The 25,758-nt window shown below is 35.6% G+C and overlaps 1 protein-coding gene across 10 annotated transcripts in view; it reads right to left on the bottom strand.

Annotated features, from left to right (window-relative positions):
* Positions 1 to 25,758, bottom strand: part of MYO9B (myosin IXB) — a 118,626-nt gene that overhangs the window by 80,155 nt on the left and 12,713 nt on the right. For all 10 annotated transcript variants that reach the window (XM_031947983.1, XM_031947985.1, XM_031947978.1 and 7 more), the window contains exon 2: positions 9,918 to 10,811. In XM_031947983.1, coding sequence (XP_031803843.1) covers positions 9,918 to 10,754 — 837 coding nt within the window. In that variant the 5' untranslated portion in view covers positions 10,755 to 10,811. The remainder of the gene's footprint in view (positions 1 to 9,917; positions 10,812 to 25,758) is intronic.

The following is a 25,758-nucleotide window of genomic DNA, read 5'->3' as shown; positions in this document are numbered from 1 at the left end:
AAAAACATGAGCTAGTCATATTTAAAAGTATTTTTTGTAATTCTGAAGTAACATATCACTTAAATAGATATTTTCAGACTTGAAACAACATTCTCTAGGGTATACAGCTGTGTGAAAGGGGGTGGAGATGGAAAATAGCATAAGAAGGATAAAAGTTACTAATAAGCATTCATAATTTAGGCACCTCTGAGAACTTAACTAAAATTGGAACGCCAATTCCACTTTCTGGCATGGAAATTATTTTCTTTTCCAGGCTTGTTTGGAAAGCTTACTAAAGTAACTTTCTACTTGAAATAGACTGCTGCTAACGCCCACTAAGTATAATCTAAGTATATTATGTGTGATTGGTAACATGGTGAATGGAAACCAGAGATGAGGTATCATTAAACCTATGCCAAGAGCTTCAACTCAGACCACAAGCACAGCTGGGTATAAGAAAGAAGGGGGAAAGTTGGCAATGAAAAGTCTCTCTCCTTCTCCTCTCCCCTCTTGGAGTACACTGCTTGGACTATGGGTAAAAGCTAAGAGAAAGTTACAACAATTTATTGTAAGAGTAAGTGCTTACCACAGATAACTAGGTATAACCCACAGTAAAGTGCTGCAAAATACAGTTCATCACAGTAAAGTTTACTAGTGAGGTCAGGTTTTAACTTGCAACAGCATTTTTTAAAATTTTAGATATTCATTCATTCATTCAATCAACTATTTACTAAGCTATCTGCCATGTTTAAAGGCCTTGGAGAAAAATACAATGACCCTTTCCTTGGATACTTCAAGATTGTCTTATCAGAGGACAATGGGAGTATCATTTCCCTCATTCTAGACATTATAAAGTTATAGATGCAGCCCAAGATTCATTTTATTGGTGTCCATTGGCTCATAAAGCCAACTAAAACTACTGGGTCTTCTTTAAATAAAATGCTATTAAGTTAGGGGTTCTACATTTTATAAATGTATAGCTGACTTTTTGAAACCAAGCATGAACCTTTACGCTATTTCTTATAAATTTCATCTTGTGAGTTTAGATTTCAGATAGTTGAGGTCTGGTTAGGAAAGCTGGCTTTGGTTTAACAGTTGAGTCATCCAAAAGCAAATTCCAGAGAGAACCTCGAAACTAAGATTGGATGTTAAACTAGTTAACCAAGACTGAATTCTGCTAGGAAAAAAAAAAAGCAGCCTTTGTAGTTTTCTCGTCTATATAAGAAATAAACCAAATAAAATAGCTTTTATGTTCTTAAAACTCCTTTAAGTCTTAACTATACAACTGTTTCTATGATTCTAATGTCATTAGTGTCCTTTCCCTTTAAGGCTACTTCTATCCGCAAAAATGGACATGAAAAGTGACTTTTTTGCAATGCAGATGTACTTAGCATATTCTAAAAAGGCCAGTAGTTATTCATTTAGTTTTCTAATATAAAACAACTTCATGAGGAGTTTGATAGCTTGAATATAATGGGGAAAAACCATTAGATTGGGAGCTAGGAGACCAGTATTTCTATATGGAGAACTATATGTAGGACTTCTCATTCCTGGATATCACTATTCATCTGAAAAATAAGGAGCATGGCTAGACTAAATTATTTCAGAAGTTTCTTTTAGCGGTAAAAGTCCATCATTCTAAGTCTTTTAACCAACCACTTCAAAACCGCACAGATATTTTTAATCCTTAAAAAATACTACAATTCCATCCTTTTCTTGAAAGTGATTTCCTCAAAATATGATTATTTTTCATTGACTAAAAAAAGTCCTAAATCATTTATCACAAATTACAAGACTATGTTTATTTGAAATAAGCCAGAAACAGCAGTTAACTTTCATCTTTGCCACCTAAGAAGAGTTTTCTGACCAAAATACTTCCTTATTTGAGAGACTAAGTTCATACTAAAATTTCAGTTCTAATTTATCTGCTAGCTGAAAGGAAGAAGACGGGGAAATTGTTTCAAACAATTTTCCACACCAAGCACTGTCAACACTGAGCATGAGAGTTACTTACTACTCTATTTTAGGATACTGTAATTCTTTGAGGAGAAAAAATATTTCAGATGACTAGGCTGGCATGAACTTTTCTTCAACAGTTTCTTAACCTTATTTCTGACAATAGAACTAACATTCTCAGTATCCAACCATCCATTTTCTTCACAATACATATATTTTAGGGAACTGATTAAAAACTGTACTGTAGCTGTTTTTTTTTTTGGGGGGGGGGGAGAGGGAAGTATATATTTATTTTCCACTAGACTAATAAGACAATCATTATAAGTCCATCAAAAGCAATGACCCCGTCCTTCAATTTATCCATATATCTTCATAGTAAATTCAATTTACTTTATTTTTATTTACTTTAATTTAATAAGATCTTTGTGCCAGCTACTTTGCTAAGGATTGAGGGTACAAAGCCAGAAAAAACAAAAACAAAAAGCCCCCCCAAGGTCCTTAAAGAACTTTTTAATGGAGAAGATAACATGTAAGCAATTACATATTTATAAGAAGTGTGGGTGTGGATGTGTGTATACATGTATTTACACAGAGAAGATGGAAGGTCATCTGAAAACAACTGGGAGGTTGAGGGAAAAGAGAGTAAGGAATAAACCAAGAAAGGCTTCCTGCAGAAAAGATGAGATTTGAATTGAGTGTTGAAGGAAGCCAGAGAAGCTAAGTAGTACAGGTGAGGAGGGAAAACAGTTCTAGCATGGAAGACAGCCAGTACAAAAGCTCAGACTGGAAATGGAATGTCTAAGGAACAGCAAGCAGATCTATGTCACTGAACTACAGTGTGTAGAGAAGGAGTAAATCATGAGAAGGCTAGAAAAGAAGGAAGGGACCAGAAGAGTTTTAAATGTCAAGAGGACTTCATGTTTGTTTTTGGAAGTAATGGGAAGAAAGAAGAGTTCATTGAATAGAAGGGAGACATAATTATGATTTGTGCTTGAGGAAAATCATTTTGGCAAGTTAAGTAGAGGGGAAAGATTATAGTGGAAGGAGACAACAGGCAAAGAGAGCAATCAAAAGGTTATTGCAATGATTCAGGTGAGAGGTGATGAGGGTCTTATTATGACTGGATTCTGTGAATGAAGCTATGTGGACATACAGTATTGAGAAAGTAGAAAAGACAAAATCTGGCCACTGGTTTGGACTACTTGAAGTGAGTAAGAATGAGTAGTTAAAGATGACAGCAGTAAGTCTGTGATTAGGAGGATAATTTACTCTCAACAGTAACAAAAGAAGAGGATTTCTGAGGAAAGATTATAAATTCTATTTTGGATACGTTAAGTATGAGGTGTTCATGGGATATCTAGTCTAATCATTTTTGTATTTTATAACTGCAGTCCAGAAATCCAAATTCCATTTTCTGATTTCAAATTCCTAAACAGGTTTGTCCCTAAAATCTTTCATTTTTTGTCCTTGATTCATAATTCTATACACAGTGGACCTAGCCATGATCTTGATTTCCAGACAAATATTTAAGAGATAAAAATAATGAACTCTGGGTCATGAATGAAATGCATGTAAATAAAGGATAGAAAACAATGTATTTTTCAGGAAGACTTTTAAAATCGAGAAGTGAAAATGATGAGAGAAAAACATATCTACTACTACTAAGCTAATTAGTACAATACATATGTATGGCATCCAAATCTACAATCCTAATTTTTTTTTCTAGAGCTCTAGACCCATATTTCTACTATCAATTCCACTATCAATATTCATATCCAGCATATCAACATGTTCAAAAAGTTCCTTTTTTCCCCCTCCTAAACCGGTTCCTCCTTCTGACTTCACTATTTCTAACTCTGACATTATGATTCATATGATCTCTTATGTTGATAACTTCACATCCAAATAATTACAAGATCCCATCAATTTAATTCTCAAACATCATCTAAATCTGTTCCATCTTCTATCCTCATGGCTATCACTTTTAGATCATTTCCAGAAAAAAGTTCTTACACATACATTTGGTCATGGGACTCATCTATTAAATTTTTTTCAATGGCTTCCTATTATTGTTTGGCTAGTAAAGTTCAAATACCTCTTTTCCATGCTATTTTATTTTCCCAGCCTTCTTTTTCATTCATTCTATATGTAGTTACATTCATACAAGTTATTCCATATGACTAAATGCCTTCCTTGTGCCTACTGAAATTCTTATCTATTCTTATCATTTCTGAAAGCTCAACTCACTCAAATGCTGCTCTGACCTATATATATATATATATATATATATATATATATATATATATATATATATATATTTTTTTTTTCCCCCCTCATATATCACTACATTTCACAACTCTCTAATATATTTATGCAATATTGTGCATTATAGCTAACTTTGTTGATGTGTTAGAATTTTAATATCATAGTGAAAAGATGTGTCTTAAGTAAACTTTTTATCTCCTTCAGCACACCTAGCAGTGTACCCCACATAGGAAGCATTTAACACATTTTCTGTATTGTAATTAAAACTCTTATTGCAAGGAAGCAAATGCAACCTTAAAGCCATTAGTGAAATTTTATGTTATGACTTAAGTAAAACAATGGATGAGTATGTTTATTTAAAAGGAATAGATTTTTAAAAAAATGTTAGAATGTCACTGAATATCAAGAAGATATACCCATCTGTGAAAAACCACTGAAATAGTCAGAAAAAAATAAGGTAGAGGATATTTGAATGAAATTAAAGGGAAAAGAAACAGAAGCAATAGTATAGTAGAAATAAATTATGGAAAGAATGGCCATAAGAAAGAAGGGAACAGAGTTCATAAGTGGATGATAAAGTTGACAGACTATAAAAGAGATCGGAGAATGCCTCTTGGTTGAATTTAGCTAAGCAGCAGAGAATGTTAATGTTGATTCAATGTTAATATAATTAATATTAATTTCATTCTTTAGAAGATAGCAGAGGAAACATGAGGGAAAGTGATGTTTTGAGCTTGATTCTGATCAATAAAAAGGAATAGGTAGCATAAACAGAAAAGACAGAAAATTTAGGAAAAAGTGACCATATCGCCTCAAGAATTTATGAAAGTTAAGAAAAGGAATGATGGGCACACACATATAGCTGATATGTGTAGAGAAACAGATGTTCAAGATTTTAAAGAAAGAACAGACATGATTCTACGGCACAAGATTCTTTAAGAGAAGTCAACCCAATAGGTATGGAAGAACTCTTGTGAATTAAATTAAGGAAAGGAAAAGAAATTATTTCAATGAAGGGAGGAAAAAAAAAAAAAAAAAAGCAAAAATGGCCTAAAACACCAATGTTGATACATAGAGATTAAACTGATCAACTTACTTTAAAAAACAAAAACACTTATACAGAAGATAAAACCAAAGGCAAGTAATTGAAGATAAGTGCAAAAAAATTTTTTTCTACTTTTTTCCCTCCTGGAACATGACTAATGTGGAAATTTGTTTTGCATTATTTCATATTTGTAATGGGTTTTGTATTTTTTGCTTTCTCAATGGACAGAAGAAGGAAGAGAATTTGGAACTGAAAATAAAATGAAACTTAAAAATAAAGACAATCTTTGCTTTCAAGAAGCATACAATCTAATGAGGAAGATGAGAAGAAGCAAATAAGTAAAAACAAGCTATATTCAAGATAAACAGGAAAAAACCAAGAGGCTTAATTAAGAGGGTATAGGAAAGAAGATGAAATTTTAGTTAGAACTGGTAGAAAGCCAGAGAGCAGGAAGGAGTCTGAAGAAAAACTGGAAATTCAGTGTCACTGGACTGAAGGTAATGTGGGGTGGAGGGGAGGTGTAAGAAGATTAGAAGGGCTGGAGCATCACCTTCCTGATGTTATGGTCCTTTCTGAAAATCAAGGACAAACAAAAAGAAGACTGAAAAAGACTGAAAAGGAAAAAAAAAATTATGAAAGATTCTAATAATCAAAGAGAAGATTCTGTATTTGATCATGGAGGCAAGAGGGAGACATTGGAGTTAACTGAAGGGGGTGAGTAGATTGGCCCTGTATTTTAAGAAAACCATTTTGGCAGCTAAATGGAAGACAGATGACAGTGAGGACAGATTGGAGGTAGGCAGACCCAATAGACAGCTCTTGCAAAAGTACAAGGGTGAAGTGATAAAGACGTGTACCAGGATGTGGAAATATTAAAGATAGTGTAATGGAGAGATGTTGTAGAAGTAAAAGGGACAGATCTAATTATTAATAATTAGATGCAGAGGGGGAAATAGATTGAGGAGTCAAGGATGAAGCAAGCAAGTTGTGGGGAATTGGCACTGCCCAGGGAAAAAGATAATGAGTTTGGATAATACCATTTACTTTTAGCACCTCTCTTTCCTTGTCACCTTTTCTTTGATTTGGATATTTCTCCTCAGTAATTCCTCAATATCTCTCAGCCCACCATGCGTTCGTATTTGTATCTTCAGGTGCCTAGATATCATCAAGATATCTGATGAACAGCCCAACCTCAACATGGCTAAAGCTGAACTTGAGATCTTTCCCCAAAACCTGGCCTGCATCCAAACTTCTTAGTTTCTGCTGATGTCATCACTATCCTTCTAGTCACTTTATCTTAAAATCTCATGCTCATCTTTGACTCTTCTCTCCCCTTATTCAATCTTGACATCCAGTCACTTGCCAAGTCCTGTCAGTGCTACCTCCATAATATCTATCATTCTCATCCTCCTCCCCCATTTCTAGTCCCTTTGCTAATTTATTTCGGTTTCCTACCACCTCTCTTATTCTAACTCCCTAATAGCAATCTCTCCCCTTGCTGATTCCTCCTAAACACACATGCCAAAATATGTATTATTCTGGCCATGTCACTCTCTTACTCAAAAAAATTTTCAATAGTTCCTTCAAATTACTTATCCTGGCACTTAAGGCCCCAAGGTAGTCCTGACTTAATTTTTCAAATCTTACTTCTTCACTGTACTTCTTCTTTCATATTCTGGCTAAACTGGACCACTGGTTGTTCCTTCATCTCAAAACACATACACACAGACACCTCCCTCCACCCCCACTCCGTGCTGCACATACTCCCTACTCCCTTCACATCTCTTACTTGTTGAAATTTTTCCCCTCAAAAACTTAACTCAGGTGTCACCATCTTTATAAGGGCCATAATCTGTCCTTATTTTTTCTCTATTTGAAATAAGATTTTTCCACACAAATTTTCCTTTTCTGTGTTATTAAAAAAAAAAAATACCATACTACCTTTTATTATCTTTTTTTCTTTTTTTAAATTATCTTTTAATTTTTATACTACCTAAATTTCTCCCAATATTCATTTTCTGCCCCTTTAGAGAGCTGTTCCACCTTAAAAGAAAAAAATTTTTTAAAGAAAAAGATGGGGGAAGGGAGAGGGAAATAAGCAAAAACAAAACAAAACAAACAAACAAAAAAACAGCTTGAAAAAAGGCCTGAATTTATATGCAATATCAAGGAGTGGAGGTGGCATTTTCTCGATCAGATATTCTTAAAGAGTATACTCAAAGAATACTCTATACTAAAGAATATAAAGAGGGACAAAGGGAATTCTTTGTCCCTATTACAATTTACCTTTGACTTATTTCTTACCCCATCTGGGACACATTTATCTCTTTTTCTTCAGCACCAAGTATAGGGCATTGTGCATAAAAGAAGCTTAATCTATGTTTGCTGAATTGAACACAGCTAACATTTTTTAACTTTAAAGAGGGAGATAGAAGTAGGAGAGAAGCGAACTAAATGTAGAATAGTGTTCTTAACCTAGGATCCATAAATTTGGTTTTTAAAAAATATTTTCATAGTTGTTTTTTAAATATGATTGGTGTTCTTTGTGAGCCTATATTCTTTATTTTATTTTATTCATTTAAACATATTACTCTGGGAAAGGATCCAGGGGCTTCACCATACTGCCTGTCACAGGGCTCCACAAAAAAGGGTCAACAATCCCTATTGTAGAGACTGTAAACAATTTCATACCAACTCACTATGGTTAATAGCAATATTTCATGGTTAATTCCCCTTCCCCCTACACCTAATATCTATTAAATTGTGTTTATGAAGGTTAACATTTCTAAAATTACACACAACAGATAAAATTATAAATTAATATCTGCTATCTAAACATTCACCATGAAACTATTTAAATATTATTTACAGCAATGTTCTGAACAAACTGTTTTTGTTTGTACTCTGTCTAAAGAGCAGACTGTTGAAATATAAATTGTTTTAGTTTCATATTTCCCATATGGTACAAAACAGAGTCAATAATTTCATCCTCTTGCATCCCTGCCATGCACCCAGAGACAGTAAACAGTTAACTTGTTCAAACCTGGGCATGATCAGCTGATTGAACCAAGCTTTCCACAGTGACCCCTTCCTGTTTTTTGTTGAAAATTGCACAGTTAAACTGCAACAAGCTTCAAGCAAACCTCAAAACAAGTCAACTTCTCCTTTCAAGGAATAGAAAACAAATTTAAAAACCAAACCAAACCAAAAACTTTTCTTATCTTACATATCTTTTCAGTCCTCAAGGGAATCCTTTAAAGAAACCATCAAATGCTCCAAATTTATGACTATTTTGTTGCCAAGTTAAAAATTAACTTGGTCTACAACTGAAAGGCAATAAATACTTATTGACTTTGGTGGGATTGCACAGCAGAGTTCGAAAAATAATGAAACTTTTTTTTTTTTTTTTTTTAAAAAAAACAAGCTGCCCAGAACTAATACATGCAGATGAGCACTGTCCCTCAAAGCAATCATCTTGTGAGGCTATTCACTTATTTCAACAATGATGTCCTAACTCAAAACATGTTTGGAATTGCTTTCTAAGCCTATTTACAAAGCAAATAAGAAAACCCACGTCATCATTATGCCTAATGTGAAACTCAAAGTGGCACAATTCAAATAATCTGATTTATTTATCAGTTGTTTGGGAAGCTGCTTCCAAAAATCAAACCTGTCCCCAAAGATAAAGTTTTTTTTTTTTGTTTTTACCTCCAAGGGCACTGAAAAGACCGTACTGCAGGTAATACAAGCAATTCCAAAAGAGGAAAAAAGAAATATTTTGAGCAATGGCAACAAAACTGTCTACAGCCTGTAGTTTTCAAGATGATTACTTTGATGGTTACATATTTATTTAGATATATAAGCATATTTTAAAAAAAGAATCATAAAATGTGGCAACTTGTATATTTTATATCACAGATGCAATGTTACAGCAGAGTTTCTAAAAACTAGTCAAGACACAGACAGCTAGGCTCTTCTACCTATGTGGGCTGTGAAAAATCTGTCCTTAAAATAATCATAAGCTTTCTACGATAGTTAAATTCTACAGCTAATGACCCAACATTCTATCTCATTTTCTCTGCATACCATACTCCAAAGATTTTTTTTAATGAAGATTGGTTGCTTTATTTGAGAAAGATGATTAACTCATCATAAAGAGTTCATTTAATTTATGTTTCTCAAATATGTGGTATAGAGGAAAATCTCACATGGCACAGATCAACATTTATACTGGTTGTACAGAAAGAAAAACACTAAGAATTGTTGTTACTCAGCTGTATCTGACTCTGTGACCCTGTTTGGGGTTTTCCTAGATATTGAAGTGGTTTGCCATTTCCTTCTCCAGGTCCTCTTACAGATAAGAAACTGAGGTGAACATGATTAAGTGACTTGCCTAGGGTCATTCAGTTAGTAAGTGTCTGAGGCTGGAGTTGAACTCAAGTCTTCCTCATTCTAGGCCAACTAACTACCCTCTTTAAGGATTAACCTACTGCTATGCACAAAAGGTGCTTCAAATACTTGTTTCTGTTATTTCCAGAAAGTGCTATTTTTTTTAAAACAAGAATTACAAATGTTTCATAACTCTGAAACCCCAAAACATCTGAAAGTTTGAAATTCAAAATAATATAAGATGTACAGAAAAATCACAGGATTAAAAGGAAAAAAAATGTACCTCTAATACAGGGCCAGCACCCAGAATCGTCCTTTCTACTCCACTCGCGTACCCTTTCTGACTCAATGCAGTCAGACAATGAATTAAAAAGTTTGTACTTTGTGTTTTCCCAGACCCACTTTCACCTGAAATAACTATGCATTGGTTGATATGTTTCTTGAGCATGGTATAATAAGCCACATCCGCAATGGCAAAGATATGGGGCTCCAATTTTCCAAGTTGCTGATTCTCATACATCTTGACATATTTAGGGTTGTAAATGGGTAGGAATTTAAAGGGATTAATTGCAACAAGGATACTCCCTGCATAAGTATATATTTTCTGTTGTAAAAAACGATTCTTCAAATTCTTCAACAGATTTGTTTCTGTTAAATTAGGAAGATTACAAAGATCATCAAAGTCTTCTTGTTGCCAGGGAAGAAATCCCCTTTCAACCAAACTTCGAGCTTCCTTTGCTTTAGAGATAAGCTGAATGTTTACATATTTTATGGTCCCATCTGTGTTTCTCTCTTGCAAAAGAAAATAATATCCATCCTTTTGAGGATGCTCATCTTGGGCCCTCCGAGGCCAGAGTAATACTCGGTGCACAGGTGAATCATTTGCATCAAGTACCCATTCTTCACCTCCTGTTTCTTTTACTTCCACAAGAACATAACACTTGGTGACATCTAAGTTTAAGTTTGTTATCACATCCTTGATGACATCTGAAGTGGTGGTATCTTTAGTGGCTGTTACTCTGCAGAAAGCCGCACTTTCTGTAGTCAGCTGAGGGTAAATATGGAGATGGTAGGCTGCTTTCTCCTGGCAAACAGCACCGCCAGCGTCTTTTAAACTCATTCTGCCCAAAGCCGGACTCCGGCATGCCTCCCTGGCTCCGTGTGCAGTATTGTGTTTCTAAAAAGATTTCAAAAGTTACAACTTAAAAAGAGCAGGATGCATGTAGAATACAGCAAGTTTTAACTTATTCAAACTCCCAAATCACTAAAATTAACCTGAGTTTACTACAAAGTCTATTTTAAAAACCAAGGCACTGGGCATAAGACCAAAGACAAGAAATTTCTCACAGAACAGTCCCAGTTTCTATAAGGCTAAATTCACCACAGCATCCTCAATTAATGACATAGCAGATTCACCATGCAGACTTAATTTTGAACATTTGTTCATAAATGGAGGAAGCAAACTATGTCTCAAGTCATAAATCTAGGATGCAAATCTTGGTCCTGACTCTGTGCTTTGGTTTCCTCATCTATGAAATGGAGGGAATGTTCTTATACAAATCAAATGCTTTCATTTGAAAAGTTTTTCAATCCCACTTCACCTTCTGTCACTCAGTGAAACCTGATGCCTTCCTCGCCTTCCTCATGAAACAACTTCCCCAGCCATTCTCTCCAGGACCAGCTACACTTGACTCATACATCGTCAGTTTCCCACCCCATCAAGTCCACTGTGCTGGCATACTCCTTGCCCCCACTGCCACTTCCAGACTCCCCTCTTATACCATCATTCAGCAACAAATTCTTTTAAGATTTATTCAATCCATATTTATCAATCCATCCAAATTCTGGCAGACAATATATATCAATCCCTCCCAGGACATCCCCTTCCTTACTCTAAGAATTTGGTGCCTGATGTCTCTCTGTCTCTCTCTTTCTTTGTCTATCTCTCCCTCCGTGATATCAGAGAACTGTGAAAAATTCTTTTAAATACTTTCATTTCCTAGTTCCTCAATTTACTTATTACCCAAGATACATTCCTCTATTTTACTTCAGATATGATCAAATTCTTCTTTTTACTATTATTCTCAACTACTTCCATGTTCAGGAACTCTGAAATCCTTTTTTTCTTTTTTAAATAGCTTTTTATTTTCAAAATACATGCAAAGATAGTTTTCAGCATTCATTCTTGCAAAATCTTGTGTTCCAAATTTTTTTCCCACCCCTCCTCCCTTTACCAGACAGCAAGTAAACCAATATAAGTAAACATGTGCAATTCTTCTATACATAATTCCATATTTACCATACTGCACAAAAAAAAAAAAAATTGGATCTGGGGAAAAAAATGAGAAAAAAAAAAACAGGCAAACAACAAAGGTGAAAATACTATGTTGTGATCCATATTCAGTTCCCACAGTCCTCTATCTGAATGCACATAGCTCTCTCTACCACAAATCTACTGGAATTGGCCTGATTCACCTCACTGTTGAAAAGCGCCAAGTCCATCACAGCTGATGATCAAAGAATCTTGTTATTTCTATGTACAATGTTCTCTTGGTTCTACTCACTTTACTTAGCATCAGTTAATGCAAATCTCTCCAGGCATTTCTGAAACTATTCTGCTAATTGTTTCTTACAGAATATTCCATTACATTCATAAAACCATAACCCTAAATTCAACCATTCACCAACCAATGGGCATCCCCTCTGTTTCCATTTCCTTGCCACTACACAAAGGGCTGTTACAAACAGTTTTTGCACATATGGGTCCTTTTCCCTTTTTTATAATTTCTTTGGGATACAGGCCCAGTAGAGACACTGCTAGATCAAGGGGGGATGCAGTTTGATAGCTCTTTGGACATAGTTCCAAATTGCTCTCCAGAATAATTGGATCAGTTCACAACTCCACCAACAATGTATTAGTATCCCAGTTTTCACACATCCTTTCCAACATTTATCATTATCTTGAAATACTTTTGTTTAATTATTCCACCATTCCCTCTGCCTTAAGACTCTAACCCTGTTTTTTTGACTTCAGCATGACCTGCAATCCCTCCATCTCTCAGTTTTCCCAGGTATTCACCCTATTCACTGGCTATATTCTTCTCCCTACTCCATCTTAACTCCTTGAAAAGCCAGTTCAACTCTACTCTTATTTCTTTTTCTCTTATCATATTGCTGATTTTGCCCTGTAAAACTTCATCCTTGAATAACTCCTCCTATTTGTTGCCTTTTACTCCTGGTTCTCATTGAATGCAGCTAAGGTGATTAAGAAAACATGCTAAGTCCACCACAGATTTGTTATATAATCTCATGTGGGTCTTCACTGGGGCAAGGCAATCTTTTCACATCTTCCTAACTTCACTATCCCACTCACCACTGATCTTTCTAAACCTTTTGATTACCCTTATTCTTTTGAGTGAGAATCTTGCCCAACATTTCACTGAAAAAATCTGAAGCAATTCACCAACAAATCCTTCTTCTCTCCCTCCTCCTCCTCTTATACCACACACTCATTACTATCTCCTCTTACATTCTTGTCTCTGGCTATTAAGTATTCCTAAAATGCAAGTCTAACTATGCAACTTTCCCTACTATTCAATAAACTCTAGTGGATTCCTATAACCTCCAGAATCAAATATAAAATTCTCTATTTGGCTTTTAAACCTGCATAAACTGGCTCCTTGTTTTTATAGTCTTCTACCTTATGCTATGTTCTCTATAGTCCAGTGATATGGGCCTTCTTGTTTTTCCTTCACAAGATATTCTCATGGATTGTCATTCATGTGTGGAACTCTCCCTCCCTATATTCATCTCCTTATCTTCTTCAGCTCTCAACTAAATCCCACCTTCTGCAAAAAACATTTTCTGGTCCTCCTTAATCTTGGGGGTTTTCCTCTGAGATTATCTCTAATTTATCTTATCCACATCCATCTATCTATATCTTATTTATAGATAGATGTTGGTATAATCTCCTCTAACTGGACTATAAGTTCCCTGAGGGGAATGACAGTTTTTTTTTTTCTTTTAATTTTATCTTTAGCACTTAGCACAGTGCCTAAACTCAGAAAGAGCTTGGAAGGGCATTGTTCCTGGAGTCAGGAAGACCTAAGTTCAAATCACCTTCGGACATTTAGGAACTGTGACCCAAGCAAAAAACTTAACCTTTCAGCCTCAGTTTTCTCATGTACAAAATGAGGATAATAATAGAATTTATGACAATAAAATAATATTTGTAAGGTATTTTGCAAACCTTCAAGAACTATATAAATAGTAGTTATCATTAATTAAATGCTTGTTGACCAAGCTGAGGAGCAGAAAACTACTTTCTAAATAGTGCTAATGAACTGTAAAAAGGTAAGTTATTATTTTTATGTTACAGAGTAATTCTTCCAGTGATGGTTATGTCATTAAACAATATGATCTCAAAAGAATCAGAATTATTCAAAGGACAATGGAAAGATGCATGGGAGATGTATGTGGGTGTATACTGACAACAGTGATGTACATTCAAGAAGGGGAAAAGATATAACTAAGGACATGTAAGAAAAGATGATGGGTCAAATATACAATAAGAATGAAACACAACATATACATAAACCAAACGGTTACACTGGCAATCTAGAGGTCTTAAAAGTCTCTGATGAAGGCCTCTGGCCTGCCTGGTTGTGGATATTCTATGAAGGATAAATATGAGGACACAGGTGAGAATCACACAGGATGTGAAGAAATGGAAGGGTTGAGTCATAGTAGAGAAAGGTGTACCTCAAAGAGACGACTGATCCATAAAAGTGTCAAAATAGCCATAATAACATACACACACAAAAGAGGTAACATTGATAAAATTAAAAATGTTTTCTTAAAAACCCACAAAAACTTTCCCCCTAAAGCTTAATAAATGAGAGGTGGTCTGGAATAGTGGATAGAGGACCAGCCTAAGCTTACAAAAACACATACACAGACACACACACACACTCATACACACTCACACTCACACTCACTCTCTCTCTCTCTCTCTCTCTCTCTCTCTCTCTCTCTCTCTCTCTCTCTCTCTCTCTCTCTCTCTCTGTTTCTCGTTCTCTTTTCCTCCCTTCCTCTCTCCTTTCTCTCTTTCTCTCTCAATCTTTCAGTGCTCCAGACAATTCTCTAGAAGTATATGTTTGGAGCTCCTTACACTGTACATTCATGAAACAAACTCAAGACTGTGATATTAAAAAAAAAAAAAAAAAAAAACAACCCACCCCAAACTTCACACTGCTTATAGCATCAAGACATTAAGTACTTACATATAGTGTTTACTATGTTCTAGGCATTTTACAATAACTTATGAGACAGATATGGCAAATATTATTATTTGCATTCTACAGATGACAAAATTGAGAGTTGGAGAAGTTATATGATTTGCTCACAGTCCAAAGCTAACAAAATTAAGACATAAGATTTAAACTTTGTCTCCAAGCCTTGTATCTTTTCACCATCCTCCTAATTCATGTCCTAAGAACACTTTTAACAGTCACACTGCAATACACCCACTATTAAAATGCCATCGGTGGGGAAAAAACACAATTGGTAATAAAATATACTGGCTCATACAATTACAATATGTAAGACAGATGATAAATATTTTACAAAGAACATAATAAAATGCTTTAAAACAACACTAAATATATCGAAATCTGATGACTCAGAAGGCACTTTAGGATGATGCAGTGCCTCAGGGTCACTATTAAGAACTTCCAATTATCATTGTGTTGGCACAACTTAAAAGCCTCATTTAACAGAGATTTCCTGTGAATATGAGGTTGGATACAGATCTGCCCAGGGATTCCGTGTAGCCTTTGGTCAAACTAAGCTTGATGAAATCTAATTCCTTCTATTTCTTATACTTAATTTTATAAGACTATCCATATTCCAATTCCAAAGACCGGCACATTGTTTATCAATACTAAGTGTCATTTCCCAGAAAATCACCTAAATCTAGTTACACAAATTAAAAGAAATTACAGAGGTTATTTATCCTCGTGTCTGTTCTCCCCTTCTAAGTACTTGCTTCAGTAAAATTTAATTCCTGTCAGAACTCTCCATGTAAGTAATAAAAGTCATTCAGTCAACAAAAATTTGCTAGATTACTATGAATAAGGCACCAAATGAGGCTGTACGTGTGGGGACAAAATAAGAGGAAACACAAAGATGATAAGACAGAGGCTCATTTTAACAGAGAAAGTAAGATATGGATACAAATGGAAGTGCCTGAGGAGAGGTAGAAAAGGACATAAGGAAAGGGAGAGATGATTTTTGGTTAGGGGCACTTGGAAGATTTTATGAGTAGAGAAAAGAAATTAAAGGTGGAGAGAACAATATAGCAAAAGTATAGAAATGGTTTAGTGAAAGCTATTAAAAAAATAATTATCTGACAGCTGGGTAAAGTAACAAGAAGATTGAAGCAACAGAGTAATGCTGTATGGTAAGAGCTACTAAGAAATTTAGCCTTTACTCTACAGGTAAGAGAGAACCACTAATGGTATTTGAGCAATGGCATGATTTGACTCATGCTTTAAGAAGATTCTTCTGGTATCTGTGTAAAAAGAGCTAGGAGGATATAAAAATAGCATAGACTAATAGAATTATATGTATATATAAATAGTATCATAGGACTAACAGAGTAGGGCTTAAGAGTCTTTTATAGGCTACCTAGACCAATGCCCTCAGTTTAGCAATAATAACAGCAAACATTCATATAGTGCTTACTATATATTAAGCATTTTACAATTATTCTCTCATTTGATCTTTACAACAAGATTGGGAAATACATATTACGTATGTTGCCCAAAGTCACATGGCTAGTGAATATCTGAGGTCACATTTGAACTCAGATCTTCCTGATTCCAGATCTGGCACTCTATCCAATGGATCACCTAGGTACCACTCTCACCTTCTCAGGATCCTCCACTGGAGGGGAAAAGGCCAGGAGCTCTTCCCAGAACCTCAGGGGTTCCCAGAAAGTGCTACTCAGCTGCACTCCTCTGGGTCTCTCCACCATGTTCCTTGTCCCTTCTCAGTTTTCTTTTTGGATGTGCTCTCTTCCCTCATTGGATTGTAGGCTCCCCAGAGGCAAGGTCTTACTTTTTTTTCTTTGTATCTTCAGTGCTTGGCATATAGTAGGTTCTTAATGTTGACTGACTGACTAGAAGGCAAGAGTATGAATTCAGGCTCTCTAACTCCAAATCCAGTGCTTTTCCCACTGTACTACACTGAAATGTGGCCATAGAAATGTGGGGGTGAGGGGAGGGAGAGAGAGATGCTCAAATAAATAAATATTTAAAACTATTTACCTGGTGAGTGAAAGCACACTGCCAATAATGACCATGTGTTATATGTGGCTTAAAAAATATTATCAAGGATATCTATGACTGAAAAGGAAGTGAGCCAGTTTTGAGGTAGTAGATTAAGTCCCCATATAAACTGATCAATGACTTTAATAACAAAGCATTGGCTCTATTATAAAATCACCTGTCTAAATTATCTTGGAGGAGTTTTGAGGACAACTAACAAGCAAATCCAAAACCATTCTTGTTTTAGTCTAGAACCAACTGTCCTGGAGTTGTGTCATTTTTTTTTCACTGTCAAGCAAGAGGTAGAGATTAGAGTTAAATAAATGTGACTTGCTAAACCTTTTTCTTTCTTAAGCAAGCAATTTGATACAGGGATTAGTATTCAAGATTTGTGATTTAGGCTCTGAATTTAAATCCTGACCTTGATAGTCTCTTAACTTTTGAGGTTAACGCTTCATCAACTCTTCAAGATTATCTATTAAATTACAGACTACTAGAATTACCCTGATCTGTGGAGCTTCCACACAGAGGATAAATCTACATACTTTTCATCATTTCCATCTATTAAAATTTACTATCATCATGTCCTATCAATCAGAAAACCTGTTCTAATCACATGGACTACTGGTGATATTTGTCACATAAATTTTACATCATAATTATATAACATATTGCCTTCTAGTATAATTTATTCACTTAACCATCTTATCTTTCATATAATGCTCTCTACCTCCTTGAAGCTTTATGAAAGCATAACTGATTTACTATCCCTGTAGGCAAATCACTAAGTTTCTTAAACATAGTAGCAGAGTAACTAATTAAATAGATGAATGAAGTGATAATTTCAATAATTATGCAATATTAGACAAATGTTAAGATTCTCTGTTAATGAGGACTGGTATCACAGATATTTAAAATCCATAGATAGTTCTAGAAACAATAATGTGCATTTATAAATTGTGAAAAAGCCCAAAATTTTTTTTGAAATTCAATGTAAACATTATGTCTTAGTGTAAGGACCTTTCTAGACCCTCCTGGGTATTAATAATTCAATTATCTGGTATTTGTTGTACGTGTATATGAATAAGTTTACATGTTCTCACACACACACACACACACACACACACACACACGCATGTATGTGTTCAGATTCTTACAAGGTGCTAAGTCACTGGAATTGATAAGTACTCTGGGAGTTCACAAGTCGAGGAGATTCAAATACAATTTGCAGCTTCTAATATTTATCAGCTCTTTAAGGAACTTCAAGAGCAAGTGAGAAAGCATCCAGGTAAGATTTATATCTTGCATATCCACTCACATAGTGGACTTCCAGGCTCTATTTTTTATGGAAATTCAAAGGCAGACAGCCTTTTTAACTATGTTAGCCAGTACTCCTTTATTTCAGGAAGCCTAGGAATCTCATTCTAAATACCATCAGGCTGCCTGAGCTTTACATTTATAATTTGGGATAACAAAAGAGGAAGCTAGGAACATAGTAAAAAGCTGTACAGCTTGCCTTCCTTTCCATGCTCCTACGCTCTCTCCAGGAAAGAACCCTCATGGTTTGAGACCCAATGAAATCTGGCAAATGGATGTGACCCATTATAAATCTTTTGGTTGTCTGTCTTTTATCCACATTATAGTAGATACCTTTTCAGGATTCACTTTTGCAATACCAACAGCAAAAGAGACAGCCTGAGTGGTCACTGAATTCCTCATCCAAGCATTTGCAATTATGGGTGTGCCACAAGACGTAAAAACAGATAATGGACCTCCATATACTTCTAAACATCTTGAACACTTTTGTGCACAGTATAAGATTTTACACACTACTGACATACCCTTTAATCCTCAAGGTCAGGCAATTGTAGAGAGAAGAAACAGAGACATTAAGATGCTCTTCCAAAAATGAAAGAACGGGGGAGCCACAGGTAACCCTAGAGAACTTCTAATTTTAGTTCCCTATACCATTAATTTTTAAATTTTTGACAAAGATGCACTGGCTCCGGCAGACATGTTTTATAACTCAACACAAGGGCAGTGTCCAGTGTAAGCAGTTCCACTATATTTAGATAATCGCCAGGTGATGTGGAGAGATGAAGAAAGTGGTGAATGGAAGGGACCAGATAGGTTAACTGCTTGGGGAAGAGGGTTTGCTTGTATTTCTACAGATGGAAAAGGAATCAGATGGGTGCCAACGAGCCGTATATGCTTTGTCCATCAGAGAGAAACAGAAAAAGAGAAAAATCTGTAAAAAAAGGAAAAGACCTAAGAACAAAATCTGCAGGAATCATTGGATTCCCTGACATAAGATAAGACTGTTGCAGAACTTTAAAACCAGCAGGAATCATTGGATTCCCTGATATGAAAAACTGTTGATGAAGACTGTTTCAGGACTTGAAAACCAGCAGGAATCATTGGGTTCCTTGAGATGAAAAATTGTTGATAGAGACTGTTGCAGGACTTGAAAACCATCAGGAATCACTGGATTCCCTAACACAAGATGAGACTGTTGCAGAACTTTAAAACCTGCAGGAATTATTGGATTCCCTGAGATGAAAAATTGTTGATGAGACTATTGCAGGACTTCAAAACTTGCAGGAATTATTGGATTCCTGACACATGAACTAATAGATAATGGATTCCTTTTGGACTATTTCTAGGACTTATGGACATGCATAATTTTCTCATGTTGATTCATGTTATTTGTCACATCATTGTGACAGCCTGTGATAGCCTGTGTTACTATGTGCTTATGTAATTTATATAAATATGTGTAATACCTCCCATATTGATGGATTTATGTATACCTGTTTCAAGTAAGCCCCTTCAGAAACCAGCTAATCTGATTTGATTTCCCATTTCCTTTGGTGTTTTCATCTCCCTTCCTGAGACGTCAGGGAGGGCGCGATCACCTTTTTATGGTGTTTTCACTCCTTTTTTGAGCAGTCAGGGAAAGCGTGATCACCTTCTTTTTTGGGGTTCTCACCTCCTTGAGAAATCAGGGAGGTCATGACCACCTATGTTCAAAATCAAAAGAAAGCGGGAGATGTTATGATTCTTACAAGGTGCTAAGTCACTGGAATTCAGTGGAGAAGAGTCACAAGTCTAAGAGGAGCTTCCACAAGCCCAGAGAGAACCCACAATCCCACTCTCAGAGGAGGAGTCAGATTCATTCCATATATCACCTTTGTGCTGGCTGGAGGCTTTGGATTCAGAGAGAGCTAGAGACTGAAGCTGGAGAGGCAAAGGACAAGCTGCAAGAGCTCTTGGAACTAAGGAGAGAGACAGGCCTCTAAGAAAACTAACCAGCTATTTTGGAAAAGACAATAAAGGACTGGACTTTAACTCCTGGCTGCATTTGAGATGATTATTACACTGAACTGAAACTAAGGCTGCCTCCAGAAGCCCCCCAAGAAGCCTACTCCCAGAGAACGATTATATTTTGAGAAAAGAGAACATTGCATTTATGCATACTCCTTTCCCTCTTCCCTCAAGTCCTCCCACTCAGAAGAATTTGGTCTCCCTATCTCTTCCTGGCTGGAAGTACAGTAGACACTAATAGACCCAATCCTACTTCTGATCAACACTGATGATAGTTCTATCATCTTTTGTCTCCTCTCTAGGGACCTTGCCATGATATCACATTTGCCTCACATTTCATTTAGCCTAGTAACTTCAATTCCCCTCTGTTTTTTCACTAATTTAAATTTTGGGATCAAGGAAAAAAGAGATAAGATTTCAAAATAGAATAGGCTTTGAAAAGTTTGTTTAAATAAAAGATTTCAAGGATGAGAAAATGGCAGAGAAGACCTTTTCTCATATATGTAACTTTAGAAAAAAGATTTAAAGAAAGCTATAGATTGAATAATGATTAAGAAATCCTAACATCATATATTTCAAGCTAGAAAGGATCTTTTGAGGCCATTGAGTGCAATTCCCTCATTTAGATGAAGAAACTGAAGTACAAAATGGCTTGGCTAGCTAGGGTCACACAAATATTTGAGGTAGGATGTGAATCAAGAGCTTAAAGACACCAAGTTTAGTACCTTTTCACAATACCATACTGCCTCTCAAATTCAAAGAGAAAGTATCAACAGTGTCTTCAATCAGCACAATACTAAAACGGATAAATACCTGTAAGTTCTGGGAAAAGAAATCTCACCACAAAAGCTAGTGTGAACCTAGGCAAATAAACTGAAGGCCTGCCAAGACCCACAAGAGACTATCCAGGACTACTGATGCTAGGGGGAAGAAGAAGAGAGTGCTTCAAGGAAGAAAGTCCATGAGAGTCTACTAGAGCCCTAACTGAATAAAAGAAAGGATGATGGGAGGGCTGACAGTCAATAGTTTTCAAATCCCAAAGTTGGGAGCACTCTGACCTTAGACATTGTATAGAGCCATAAAAGATGTCCAACACAGGACAATCCAACTTCCCCAAACCAATCAATATTGGGTTCAGACATACCAGAATAAGAAAAAAATCAGTGATCAGTGTCCAGTTACCCCAACTCAAGAATGCAGAAATTGGTAGAAATGGCGAATAAACAATTTAATAGTTAAAAAACTGGTGTCAATAAAACAAATCAAAGAAAAGAATATATTCACCAAAGAAAATAATAATGATATTGTAGCCAATCTTAAGAGGAAAAATTGCACCAGTAAATCAGTCAACAAGTATTTATTAAGTGCTTATATTGTTTTAAGAGCTCAGGATAAAAACATACAAAAAATCCCTCCCTTAAAAGAGCAAACATCCTAATGGCGGAAAACAACATAAAAATAACTAGGTACTACAATATATATGGAGAGGAGATAGATAACATTAATTTCACAGCAAGAGTAGCTGGAGGGAAAGGCCTTTCATAGAAGACCCTATCTGAGCCCAGACTTGACTGAAACCAGGGAAACTAAGGAAGAGGGAGGGAGAGTCATAAGCATGGGGCAAAGCCTAAGGCAAGAAGTGGCTGGGTGGCAAAATAGAAAGCTGGGTTTGGAGTCAGGGAGATCTAAAGGTTCAAATCCAGTCTCAAAACTGTGTGACTTGTGGCAAATCACTTAACTTTTCTCTGCCTCAGTTTCCTCAGCTGTATAATGAGGATAATAATAGCATCCATCTCCAAGGATTCTTGTTATTTGTTAAGCACTTAGCACATATTAGGTGCTTAATAAGTTTCTTTCCCTTGCCCTGCAAAGAACATCAAGTAGGCAAGGATAGCTCACCTGTAGAATATGGAGAGGAATAAAGCATATGGGCTTTACTCCTGGCAAGGTAAGAATGAGTCAGATTATGAAGAGTTCTAAATGCCAACCAGGAGCCTTATACTCGATCCTGAAGTAATAGGGAGTCACTAGAATTAACTGAATGGGAAAGAGGAAGAATGACATAGACCCACAATTAGGAAAATCACTCTGACAGCTGAATGGGGAATGAACTGAAATAGGAAGATATTTGAAACAAGGAGATCCACAGGCAAATTATTTCAATAGTCCCAATGAGAGGGGGAAAAAAGGGTTAAATTAGGGTAGCAGCTGTATGAGGAGAGAAAAGGTCACATATGAGAGACATGATGAAACTAGAAATGATAAGATTTGGCAGCAGATTAGATATATGGAGTGAGTGAGAATGAAGAGTCAAAGAAGATTAAGAGGTTGCCCATCAATTGGGGACTCAAACAAAATACAAGAGTGTAATGGAATATTATGGCAACTTACAAAAAAAAAAAAAAAAAAGGAATTCAGAAATGATTCAGAAATTCAAATGATACAGAATAAAATGAGCAAAACCAAATAATTCATAGAATTATGACTGTGAAAAGGAAAAACATATAATTCACTCTGTGACAGAGAGGAGCGGAATGAGACAAATTACATCAAGAAACATTTATTAAGCATCCACCATGTGCTACACGTTGTGATTAGAATGGGAGATACAAAAAAAAAATCTCTTCCCTCAAGAAGTTTACAGTCTAATAATAGAAAAAACAAAATGAAAAACAACTATGTACAAACAAAATATATAGAGAATAAACTGGAGATAATTTCAAACAGAAGACTACCATTTGGAGGAATTCAGAAAGACTCCTTGTAGTAAGTAGGTTGTTAGATGGTCCTTGAAGGAAGTCAAGGAAGAAAGGAAGTTGAGGTGAGGAAGGAGGAAGTAGACATGGAGTACAATGAAAATCTTCAGTTCAGAAACAGCATGTCATGTATGAGGAACAAAGGCCACTATCAGTTTATGAAGGGTAGTGAATGCCAAACAGAGAAATTTATATTTAATCTTAGAGGTAACAAGGAGTCACTAAAATTTACTGAATGGGGTAGGAGGATGACACGGTCAGACTTGTGCTTTAGGAAGATCAAGTTGACAAATGAATGGAAGACATAATGGCATGGATAGAAACTTAAGGTGGGGAGACCAATCAGAAGTCTATTGCAACAGTTTGGGAATGAGGTAATGAGGTCCTTCATCAGTATAGCAGCATTTTTAGAGAAGAAAAGAGTGTGTATACCAGAAATATTATGAGGGTAGACCAGCCTGTATGATTGAGAGGATGGTGGTAATCCTGGACAGTAACAGAAAAATTGGATATACTAAGTTTGTTATCTATAGGAATAGGCAATTTAAAATGACCAAAAGGCAATTAGAGATAAGAATCTAGAGATGAGGAAAGTGGTTAGGGTTAGAGAGGCAGATCTAAGAATCAAGTGCATTCATGAAACAGAATCCATGGAAATCGATGTGATCACCAAATTAAATAGTATAAAACAGGGGTCCTCAAACTACAGCCGTGGGCCAGATGCGGCAGCTGAGGACATTTATCCCCCTCACCCAGGGTTATGAAGTTTCTTTATTTAAAGGCCCACAAAACAAAGTTTTTGTTTTTACTATAGTCCGCCCTCCAACAGTTTGAAGGACAGTGAATTGGCCCCCTATTTAAAAAGTTTGAGGACCCCTGGAAAACAATGAGAGAAAAGGCCTAGGACAGGAACATGGGGGACACTTATAATTTAGTTAATGTGACCTGAATGAAGACCCAGCAAAGGCAATTAAAGTACAATAAAAGGTAGAAAGAGAACTAGAAGAGAGACCAGTGTAAAAAGGCCTACAGAGAAGAGAGTTGGAAGGAAAAGAGGATGACTGACTGTCAAGAAGGATAGGACTGACAACAGGCCATTAGATCTTGCAATTAAGAAACCATTGGTAACTTTTCAACAGGCTAATAGTGGATTAGTTTACCTGCCCATGCTTATTGTTTGGAGCAAGGAGAGAAGTGGAGGTGCCTAGTGCTAAGATGCCGTCCACCCCCAAAAGAAAGAGAAGAAAGGAGAGTCACTGAAATATGTTTTTTAAACACAGAAGAGGACAGAAGGAAGTTTAGAAGGATAACAAATAGAAAAACTCTGAAACTAAAGTTTTGAATTTATTATATACTTAAACAATATTACTAGAGAGTCACAGTTCAATATGAACTACTTTTTCTGTTCTCCAGACACAGTTTACTAACATCTGTCAAGTTTAAAATTAAAGGGGAAAAAAAGAAATCAAAATTGCTTAAAAAAAAAAAAAAAAAACTACTTAAAATTACTTGATAATCTAATAAAGTAGAATTACTTAATGCCTGAATGCCAGAGTCCTTACACATCTGAGATGGGGAAACAAAGTATTTCCTGACAAGTCTTAGTTTCATTCATGCATAGACAACAGATTTATTTATTTACTATCTAGCTGGATTTAGAAAAATCCAGGATTTTTGAACCCTTCCTAGGAGGGTTCCCTAATTATATCTAGATAGAATACAGCTGCCTAACTCTGGCCAAGATGATTCCAGTTTCCTATCTAACTTTCTACAAAGATGACAGAACAGGAAGTAAAGACTTCTTTAGAACAAACTTGTTATGGCACAATTCTTTGTTACTCTGAGAATTTATGTTACTTCTGTATTTGGTTTGGATTCTAGTCTTAACTTAGTCTTCTTTAAATCTAACAATTTCTTAGGCATCAGTTTCTTCACCTGCAAAATGACAAATTTAAATGACCTGTAGGGTTTTTTATAGCTCTATAATTCTAAGATTCTGGTTTGCTGAGGAAAAAGCACCAACATTCAATGGATTTCTCATGTTCAACAAACAAAAAGGTTTTTATTTTTACAGAAATCTGTTTTTAGAGAAAAGAGTAATTCCATTTAATAAAATGGCCAAATCCAATTCAATTTATTTATATTAATCTTCAATAATTAGTTTGCTTTTGTCCACAAAACAAACTTTAACTCCAATTTATACTTGATCTTTAAAACAATTAAATAAAATGTGAAAGAAATATAAAAACCCATCTTTATCCAAAGAAAGTTCAGAGAGTGAAAAATCATTTGATTTTGGTAATAATTTGTACAGCTTTCTTGATCATAATTAGATTCAATGAATGTAAATTAAGTAACTTCTATGTTTAAGGTATAAAATACAACTGATATTTATGTAGCACTCGAAGACTTGACAAAACATTTTTCATAAAAAACTGGTGAATTCATTAAAAGTTAAATTAGCACTAAAATTTCTGGGACAGTCTATGTTATTTTATTTGAGCTTTACAAAGATCGTAGACAGTCAGTACTACAGGCATTATTATGCCCAATTTATTGATAAGAAAAGTAAAATTAAGAGAATTTAAGTGGATTGCTCAATTATTGTCATAACTAATGCCTCAAAAGACAAGACTTGATCCCAAGTCTCTGCTGACTCCAAGACCAGCTCATTTTCCCTAGATTTCCTAACTCCTCTGTGAATGTGGGCAACTTA

The sequence above is a fragment of the Sarcophilus harrisii genome, chromosome 1, assembly GCF_902635505.1.
Source record: "Sarcophilus harrisii chromosome 1, mSarHar1.11, whole genome shotgun sequence".
Lineage (NCBI taxonomy): Eukaryota > Metazoa > Chordata > Mammalia > Dasyuromorphia > Dasyuridae > Sarcophilus > Sarcophilus harrisii.
The sequence above is the reverse complement of the archived record's forward strand: the minus strand, read 5'-3'. Positions and strand labels throughout refer to the sequence as shown.